At 35.2% G+C, this 10,993-nt stretch overlaps 1 protein-coding gene across 1 annotated transcript in view; it reads left to right on the top strand.

The window, feature by feature from the left end:
• The window catches only part of LOC106471313 (potassium voltage-gated channel protein eag-like), a 20,419-nt gene extending 9,957 nt beyond the window's left edge, over positions 1–10,462 (top strand). Inside the window, exons 3-4 of the mRNA XM_013931908.2 lie at positions 2,038–2,234; positions 9,298–10,462. Of these exons, the coding sequence (XP_013787362.2) occupies positions 2,038–2,234; positions 9,298–10,395 (1,295 nt within the window). The 3' untranslated portion in view covers positions 10,396–10,462. The remainder of the gene's footprint in view (positions 1–2,037; positions 2,235–9,297) is intronic.
• The last annotated feature ends 531 nt before the right edge of the window (positions 10,463–10,993 follow it).

Here is a 10,993-nt window from a genome sequence, read left to right as displayed (position 1 = left end):
CATTTACTAGATATAGGGTAGTCTGGTATATAAAAGAGGGTGACAAAGTGACGGGATAATAATGTAATGTTTGTGTAGATAGTGAGTAATTGAACTGCAGTCACAGAGTATTGTTGAAGTTAACGTTCGTTCGTTATAGTGTTTGTTTTAGCGCAAATATTGAAAATAAGTGTATCGTAAAGTTGTATTCGGAAAGAATAAACCAGTTTTATTAAGTAAGGACTTGTGTCGCTAAAGTTTCGTCGGAACGAAGTTACGGAAAAATCAATTAACAAACGGAGACTAAACAATATAATCCTTTGTATTATGTGTACGTATATGTATATGTGTTTTATTCGTTTGTTATTACCTAAAATATGTTTTATTCGAGAAAAAAAAAGATTTATTTTGATTGCAATGGAATAAAGACCAGCTGGTTTATTAATACTAGAAATAAACGACCTTATAACATCAAAATGTTATTTAGTTAGACACTCAACATTTCGCTTTACGCTTCTTCAGAAGAGTTCACTAAAACCTAAACCAAAACTAACAGTGCAAAGCTTCAAAAACTTTTGAAATACAGTTTAACGAAAATATAAGAAAACACCATAAGCCAAGTCAACTGAATCTATAAAACACTCGAGATTTTAAATTACTACAGTTTTATTTTTTCAAGAAAACTTTTGTCATCGTTTTTAAAAACGAAATGTAAAATCGTTAGCTGTTAAATGAATGTGAATTGAAAAAAAACTGAATAAATTTAAAAAGTTATCTGAATAAGTATTGTAAACGCCAAAGTTTTTATCTGCTTAATTTTCTGAAGAAAAGTATCCCCATTAAACTTGAAGATTTGTGTTTGGTTGGTTTGAAATTCGCGCTAAACTACTCGAGAGCTATCTTCGCTAGCCGTCCCTAATTTTGAAGTGATAGATTAGATGGAAGGTAGTTAGTCAACACCATCCACTGCCAACTTTAGGGCTACTCTTTACCAACGAATAGGGGATTGACAGTCACATTATAACGCCCCCATGGCTGAAAGTGCGAGCATGTTCGGAGACGGGATTCGAATCCGCAACCATCAGAATGCCCTTACCACCAGGCCTAAACTAAACGTAGATTAATCTACATTTTAGCGCAACATTAGAATGAGCTCTGAATAATAACAATTGTTTTTAGTACAAAAGTACACATTGGGCTTTCTTCGCTGTGTTAGAAATTAAGTAAACCATGAATAACGTGGTTATTGTTGTTTTCAGCTTGTATGAATTAGGTACCAATCAAAATGCCTTCTTCCTAAAACATATATATATGTTTAATTCACAACTCAGATTCAAATATCTCTTTCATATATATATATAATTCTTATAAAATTGTATATATATTTTTAGATAACAATTAGGTCTAAAATAGTAATAAATTATTATTTTTCATTTGATTTAAAATAGCTTGTTATTTTCTAGTTGTTGTTGTTTTCAAACTCAATATCCATAGGACACACAAAATAAATAAAAATAATAATAATTCTTTCTTCTGGAACTGCCCATTTATATGTTACGTTTTATAACTCACCAAATAATGGTTTTTATGACTTTTTTGTATCCCAAAAACCACAGTATATACCTATTTCACTATCTATTAAGTTTTTTATTTGATTTCGTTTGTGACTTTTCTCAGCGCAGTCGCAGTAGTTTATTGAAATATCTTATGTTTCATATCATAAATGTATCTATTTTTTGCAGCATTACTTTCACAGAATGGTTGTATGGCCTTCCTTCTCCATTCAGAATATTACTTTGAGTCCACTTGCCTGCCGAACGTGTAATTTAAGTTGGTTTTATCACATATACAGACGTGGAATGTAGGATTCCGATAACTTTATCCAGAAAAATATCCGATTTAAGCTGAAATTAAGCTTTCGAATTTTGTCATGAAGTAAATAAAATACCTTTTTATCAATCGTTACCAATACAGAAAACTAACTTAAGTAAGTGACTTACGAATATTGAATTTATTTGTTTTTATACAACCCTTACTAATCATGCTCCAATCATGTAGGTAAGGGTGACGTTTTTGGTGACGTGTTCTGGAAGGAACCTACGATTGGCCAGTCTTGTGCTAACGTACGAGCTCTAACATACTGTGATCTTCATGCTATTAAAAGGGACAAACTCCTTGAAGTGCTCAACTTTTACCATGCCTTCGCCAACTCCTTTGCCAGAAATCTGGTCCTAACTTATAACCTCAGACACAGGGTGAGATAAATCTGTTTAGAATAAAATTTAAAACTTCAACCTAAGTTTTGCTCCAAAATGCATTTTTTATTTTCTAACTCAAATGATCACAAGTTTCAATTACAGTCACTTGACTGATTTTTTTACATATTTACTTAATCGTAAAATGCTAGTTTGTGAAAACAAAAATCATAATTTTCAAAGTTATTAAATTGCAGTTTTTAATGTGGCAAGTCAGAAAAAAATCATAAGAATAAGTAAGTCTTTGCCACAAGAAAATGAAATCATATTTTATCATCATTTTTTAGTAGTTTTTATACACCATTCTATTAACACAAATAAGATGAAACTATGTGATTCAATGAACGTGGATGAAATAGTACTTGTTCTAAGAGTAATTATGACTATGTTGATAGGTTTATCACAGTTGAGAAACAGAATTTGTTTGTTTGTTTTGAATTTCGCGCAAAGCTACACGAGAGCTATCTGCGCTAGCCGTTTCTAATTTAGCAGTATAAGACTAGAAGGAAGGCAGCTAGTCATCACCACCCACCGCCAACTCTTGGGCTACTCTTTTACCAACGAATAGTGGGATTGACCGTCACATTATAACGCCCCCACGGCTGAAAGGGCGAGCATGTTTGGTGTGACGGGGATTCGAACCCGTGACCCACAGATTGCGAGTCAAGCGCCTTAACTCCGGCCTGTGACATGCCGAGCCTGAGAAACAGAAAACGATTTTCTCGTTAAGTGCTATATAGAGGATGCATTGTTTATTTATTATATGCCAGAGATTATAAACGATTATTTACTAAAAGTAAGATAAAGTCTGACATTATCGAAAAATGATTTATTAATCATGAGGTCCGAAAATTTTGATCTGCTGAATTATCCTCTGATATTGAATTGTTTGAAACATCCATAGGTAAATGAATGTTTAAAGTATCCAGAGTCACTGGATTACAGAAAATATCAACAAACGTTCAAAATATTCGTAATACTGGGTTATTTAAATTATTTGCAGAGTTACTCAATTGGTTGTAGTATTCACCTATGGTGGTTTAATTGATTTAAATATACATACATGCTAGATTATTGGAAATATACAGAGATGTTGGTTGTATTCATAGCAGTTGTCTTGTTTATCAATGTTAGACTAATAGTAATCTTGACTCAAAAGAAGTACTACAACTTGCCTCTTATCATCACTTCCTTTTCTATAAATTGAGTACACTCCCCCCCTCCCCGATAATAGAGCAGTAAGTCTACGAACTTACAAAGCTATAGTCCGGGGTCTGATTTCCCACGGTGGGCACAGCGGGCATCTCAATATGGATTTGTTCTAAAACAAACCAACCAACCAACTTTAAGTTCATGGTCACAACAGTAGCAGGCTGTTACTTTACTGAGTGGGTGACTTCAAGCTACAGTAGCAGTTTCTATGTCCAATGAGAGAATGACTTCAAATTACAGCAGCAGGTTTTTAATTCTAATATCTGACATGGCTTAGTGGATTGTATTCAGGGCTGTGTAATGGAAGGTCCAAGGTTTGAGCAGAGATATGCCTCCGTTTATGCTACACACTTTCAGATGTGAGCGTTTATGTAAGGGACAGACAATCTCGGTATTCGGCTAAAAGCAGGCATCTAGGTGGAGTGCTGATTTGCTTCCATCACTTTGGTCGGTATTTTAGGGATAGTTAAGCCTGAACTTTGGAATATCTAATCTGAGTTTTTGTTCTTCCTGTAGCTCAGCGGTAAGTCAACGGACTTATAAACAAAAATTAGGTTTCGATACCCGCGGTGGGCAGAGTACAAATAGTTCATTGTGTAGCTTTGTGCTTTACAACAAACAAACAAACTGGGCTTTTAGAACATATGTCGTATAATGTTGTCTTTTAGGTTGAACATACCTTGTCACACAGGCATAAGTGTATTGAGTATATTGCTATCAAAGAAACTTATCATTAAATATTTATCAATTTTATATTTTTTTCAGGAATGTTTATTCGTAAATATAATGAATCGAAATTTCTCGAATAATCTCAGAAATGCCGGTGTAATACTCATTAATTTCGCAATGATCTTAAGAAGTTAAACAAAACATACGTTTCTGAGTTCAATAGTGTTTTCATTACTAAAATAAATAATGTGAAAAAAAATTGTTTTTATACACTATATGTAAAATTTATAAAAGTTGACATTTATAAACTTATATACGGATTTTATGTTTTTGTCTAAAAGTGAATGATTTTAAACGTATAAATAATATATTATCCTACCAAAAGTAATGGGACACGGGTAGTTGTGAACAAAACATGTCTTTATTCCAAACAATTAATAGCGTATTGGCTCGCCTTTGGCCTTAATCACTGCTTCAATGCGTCGTGGAAGACTGTCTACTAATTTCTGGTAGAAAGCTTGTGGTATTGTGCAACACTCCTCCTTTAAAGCATTAGTAAACTCCATTAATAAGCTCCATTACTGAAGAGGGTCTTCTTGGCCTTGCCCTAATTCTGCGTTCTAGTTCATCCAAGAGATGTTCTATCGGGTTGAGGTCGGGGCTCTGTGCTGGCCACTGCAATGTTCCGATCTTATTCTCTTCAAACCACGCGTTCACAATCCTTGCTTTGTGACATGGAGCACTATCATGTTGGAAGGTGTAAGAACCGGTACAAATAACATTGCCACAATGTAGGACACACAGAATTGTACAGAACATCAATGTAGGACTCAGCATTCATTCACTGCGACCAGTGGACCTAGTCCATACCACGAGAAGCATTTCCAAACCATGATACTGCCACCTCCAAACTTCACTGTTGTGACAACACACTCAGGTAATAAGCATTCTCCAGGCATCCTCCATACCCAAACACCTCCATCAGAGTGGAAGAGCGTGTAGCGTGACTCGTCATTCCACAGGACCGATTTCCATTGATTAACGGTCCGGTGTGTCTTGCTCCATGCCAATTGACGGTGTGCATTTGTTTTTGTTATCAACAGCTTGTGGGCTGCAACTATTCAGTGAAAATTTATGACATGCAGCTCTCGATGTGTCGTGGAAACACTTGTATGATTGCCTGTGGCTGCTCACATCTCCAAACACAGATTCTTCAAGGTCTGACGGCGAGATGAGGTAACCAACCTTCTGCAGGCGCGTCGGCTCCTGTCAGTCAGTAGTTTATGTCTACCTGGTAGTTTCTTGGGCTCGTTGTCACCCGTGGACTTCCACTTCTTCAGCACCTTGCCAACTGTCGACCTGGAAATGTTTAATTGTCGCGCAATAGCACGTACAGACATTTTCCCAAAAAGACATCAAACTATCCTTCCCCTCTGAAACACTGTTAGCTCTTTCCATATACTCATTGTTTGGCATACAAGCTCGAAATGATTTCCGAGCCACCCGCTGATCACCTTTATAGGCCAAACTATTTGCATATTTCATCGTCACACCCATTTTCTTGCAATCAGAGGCGTGTCCCATGACTTTTGGTAGGATAGTGTATATTATTATTTAAGTTTCGACATAATTTTAATATGTCATATACTTTCTAAACCTCCTCACCCGATAATAATTTACTTGTCAATGTTTCCATATAACAATAACAAATTGTATGTATTTAAATATTCGTACCTTAAAGTATAATATTTTACGTCACTATTTGGAATCTTTTGACTGAAAATGTTTCATTAAAGTGCACATCAAAACCCTGACGACAGGCTGCTGAAGTTCATCACACTTTATAGAAACGATGCTTTAGACCCTTGCTACTCTTGAAACTACACGATCATGGTAACGATACAAGGATACGTCATAGGTCTTGCATCCTCTCCTTCCACTACCAATGATATTCTATGTGATGGCTCAGATGATTGAATATTGTTTTGCGGCGTCATTTTCATTGTAGAAGGATTTTGCGCAATACAATGAGACCATTGTTGTCCCTTTCATCTTTACATACTGTCCAAAATGCATCAACTCTGCAAAATCGACGACACCGACAGCCTGCTTAAGCAAGCCGAAGGCACAGAAATTCACAAGAAATGACTACGTACGATATAACGTAAATTCTCGTTTGTATTTGGATCTTGCGAAGATACAGGCGTGTTGGTTTTAAACATGTGTTTGGATACCTTTTCTTCATAGAGCCATCTTAATAGCCTCTATTCTGTACAAAGATGGTATTTCCTCGTGGCATAAAGTTTTTCAGCACGCTAGCCTGATAGTACCCAGAGTTTACCTTGGAATTTTCTCGACTCCCTGAATGTTTAAATTCCCATCATAGCTGTAACCCATAACCGCAATAAATCCTTTAGAAAAACTTTCGCGACATGTTCTGTACCATATTTAAAGTGTTATACACTGGTAAAACGATAACAAATTTCTTGGGCGTGTTTGTAGTTACTTAAGTAAAGTTGTCCAATATCAGGATATGCTTTCATTTGTCATAAGCTGTTCGGCTATGTGTTGTGGCAGAAGCTTGTGAGCATAATTACTGTACATAATTTTTGTAGACCTAAAGTCGTGGGAATGTTTTAGTTCCAAGGGAGGTTCTTATTTAGCTGTAAGGAATGAATGTTTTTTGGTTTACTTCCGGTGACAAGCTGTTTGACTTTTTTTCTTACCTCTGATATACGATTGATAGCTTGCTCTAAACTAGCCTTTTTTTTACTTGCTGGAATTACACCTTCTCTTGTATTACTGGTATAGCTTGTCACTAGAGATATTTCTTTCCTCGAAACGCTAAAATTTCGTTTCGGAAAGATATGTAATGTGAAACCGCCAAAAGATATAAGCGCGACTGACACTGGCAAATCTCCACATTTGAACTGAATTGTAACAAGTTGTCGGGGGGGGGGGCTTTTAACATTTGTCGCCACAAGCCATGGGGGTTTCTAGGGTTAAGGTTATGGAATATATGCAAGTTTTTAGCATATATAGTGAATAACCTTCCATACTTTCTCCATATCTGATCGTGTTCATTCTGGTGACCATAATTACGTACTGTTACCTAGCATCAAAATTTCCATTGTAGATTATGTGAAGAACAGTATGATTAATCCTAGATCATACATCTTCACAGGCTTTCCACAGACCATCCACTGTACATGGGCATCTGCTTAAAAAACAAGAAAACAATCTTATTGGAACTGCATCAGTGAAGGTATTGGGTCGATGAGATTGCTGCTATTATAGTCACCTCGGCAGTCCATTTTGAAAACTTCAATTGATTTCAAGGTATGATCGAAAGCAGGTGATGTTTTAGCTTGTGAGTCTTCATCAACTTCAAGTTCCTATTTATTACCTTGCTAACTGTACCAGAAAATATGCCCAACTTCACATAATGGCTTTTTTGGGGGAAGAAGGGGGATCAGAAAATTCTCTTTCATAACCACAATCTTTACTTTGAGGATGAGGACGTTACTCTGGATTGGTTTGGAATGTGGTTCCGAAGCCCATTGTTTATTCAAACGCTTTGCTCTATGAGTTATTCTACTTCTATGGAAAACACTGTAGACTTCCTTTTAGTTTAGCTCCATATCATTTAACAAATTTTATATGTATGAATATAATTTCTCGGAATAGATGTTTCGTATTTATCCAGGCATAATTCTATATGTAGAGACATTGCACTGTCGAATGATTTCGTATATTCAGTCAACTAACTATGTAGGAATTCAAAATGACGCCCTTGGTGTTACAACTCGAAAGACACACTAATGCATTAGTATATAAATGTGTTCATATAAAGTGCTATTAACCCACTTTATTATACTATAACATACGAGTTCTCACATGAAATGTTTTCCTCTCACGAAATTACATAAACATCCTTTACAATAATAAAAATATACGAATTATAACAATTTTCTGAGAAGAGTTTTTGCGCTGAAGTTATTTTTTTGTTGGTGTTTAGAGGTAAAATTTGTTAAGCAAACAATATTAGGAAATATTCGCAACACATCTGTTATTCAACGCTCTTTCAATGGGTTTTAAATATTCAGTAAATACTCTATTTTCGATTTTGAATGGCGTATTTTATATTTTTACTAAAAGTATTTTACCAAGTTTTAGTTCTTAAAATGAAAAATGATCAAACTAACGCGTTTGTTTTGATTTCTTTTAAATGAATCACGTTTTAATGTCACCATACTAAATCATTAAAACAGTATTTTAAAAACTGATTCAACAGATTCAAGTGGATATGGACCCTTCGAATGTAAAGATGCATCTATTATCGCAAAGGAGACTTAATAAAAAAAACAAAAAAATTCTCACCTCCCCCCCCCCACCCACACACACATTACTTAAGCAGAAAGTCTGAAAGTCTCATAACCTAAAAAACAGGCTTCAATACCTGTGCGGTTAACAACAAACGAATTACCTAATTTTGGTACTCCAGTGGCACAGCGGTATATCTGCGTACTTACAACGCTAGAAACCCGATCTCGATAATCTTCAATTACAAACAAACAATTTTTTTTTTTTTATCTTCAATCGTGGTATCTACTGGAAATTTAGGGGACTACAATTACAAGTTCGCGAATATTTATAACTGGCACATGATATGTTGTTATTATACGTTTTTCACTAACAGGGTTATCTCTACTGCGATTCTTAATTTGTAATATGTAGGAATATATAGAGAAAGAAAAAAGTTGATTCAAAGCCTAACAAGAGTAATGTTGCCCATGAGTTTGATAAATTTTCTTGCATAGTGAGAACGCTTCAACATATCCTGCTATATTTTAAAAATAGGGCATAGCTTTGAGTTGTTGTGTTGAGTAGTAATACTTGTGTGATATTACAGCATAGTAAAACTGATAGTATTTGACACACTATTATTCTTTAATAAGGCTCAGTGAGGGTTTCATGAAAGAAGAGTGAATAATAGCACTTGAACTACATCTATTTGTTGTACACAGAGGCTAACTATTGGTTGTTGTGTTAATTTTTTTAGAATTATGTAAAACACGATGAAAATTTATCTGCTTACAAAGAAATTAAAACAACAAGGTATAATATATATATATTTTTATTTAACAGAGTTCTGTACTAACAAGAACGTTGTGTATTTCAGTTAATATTCCGCAAGGTAATCGATGTAAAGAAAGAAAAGGAATTAGGAGAGAGACGTCGTAATGAGCCCTTACAAGAAATTGCACATGATCACCTCGTGCGCAAGCTTTTCTCTCGCTTTAAGAGGAGCGGTTCTGCTAATAATCAGGTGCCCTTATTGCCGAATCCAGATGTGGAACGAGGGGAGCAACCGACATCCAGCGAAAGTGGGACACAACCTCCACGCAGAAACCATGCCCTTGTTAAATTACTAAATATTTCGGAAGGAGGAGAGAAAGATGGATGTTCAGGCAGGGCTGCAAAATGGACGCCAGCAGTTGGACTAATAAAAACTGACAGGGCTAGTGGTGATAACAAAGAAAACCAGGGTGCAGCCGAAAATTTAAGCCTAGTTAAAAAGGGTGAAATAATTTCGAAAAAAACAGATTCGTTGCATGTGGTAAAAGATCCAAAAACTGTATCAAACTTAGGAGCAAACAATTTAACTAAGTGGTCCAAAATTTTATCTCGCCAAGAGTCTATCGAGGAAACAACTGAACCAGATAAAGAAACTGATGACAATATTTCAGGGAACAGTAAAGATTACTACCACCGACATATTCACGTGGAAGAACAAAAGAACGGAGGCAGACATTATAGTTTTGATAGTGGAAATTTTTCTTCTGATCTTTTCTCACCTAGAAGCTTGTCCAGCACTGATTATCAACAAATAATTGTTAACTTTATGGACCTGCGAATTGACCTGAAGCAGGAAGTCCAGAGATTAAATCAAAAGATTAGTAAAATAGAAGATAATATAGCAAAACTTCTCAAACACATACCGAACTGTGAGGTTAATCTAGGACAATCCCAGACTTCGTGTGATCATTCAAAACACACGTGTGGAAAAACCAGCGGACGGAAGGACCTTGCAAATAACGGAACAGACAAAATGTCAAACAAAAGAAAAAATGCCCATTACAAAAACAAATCTAAGACCTCCACCTCAAGAGGTTCACCCACGGACATGGTTTTTAGGGCTATGCTAGAGAAAGAGATTGAAGAACAAGAAAAAGATACGTCCCTATCTCTTGGTTCTTGTGATAAAGAAGACCAATAAGTTTGTTCACTCTTTGTAGAGATAAACTTTACCACTGGTAGTTTCAAGTTGGAGTATCACAAAGAGGCATGAATACAATATTTGTTACATTCTAAGCTTAGCTATTTTCAGATTTTATTCTGAAATAAATCAAGTTTCGTTTTCATAAATATGCAATAGTTGTCTTTTTTGTGTATAACAATAATATTTGTTGACTTCTATAACGAGTCATTACAAAACAAACGTTTTTAATTCTGAGACTCAAACTAACCTGGGACTACAAAACATATGAGTGATCTATTTAAAGAAAAAAAAAACATTTTCTTTTCGAAACTGTAAAATGTCGCTAAATCGTTCTCAACCGAGTTTTTTTCCTTGTTAGTGAGTTATTCTAAAAAAATTTCAAACTAGCATTAGAACCTTGAAAATGAGGTGTGATTGATTTTTTACCATTCCTAATTTCACAAGCCTGTGAATTTAAACTTCATAGAAGTTGTTTTGGTTTTAATAACGAATTATCTATAATTCAGCTACGCAGATTTCGAAAATAATATTCATTTTTTTCTATCACGTAATAATTTTTTTACAAATTGGGAAGAAAAACTTACTTAGATTAAAT

The sequence above is a fragment of the Limulus polyphemus genome, unplaced genomic scaffold (genome assembly GCF_000517525.1).
Source record: "Limulus polyphemus unplaced genomic scaffold, Limulus_polyphemus-2.1.2 Scaffold4534, whole genome shotgun sequence".
In the NCBI taxonomy this organism is placed as follows: domain Eukaryota; kingdom Metazoa; phylum Arthropoda; class Merostomata; order Xiphosura; family Limulidae; genus Limulus; species Limulus polyphemus.
The sequence above is the reverse complement of the archived record's forward strand: the minus strand, read 5'-3'. Positions and strand labels throughout refer to the sequence as shown.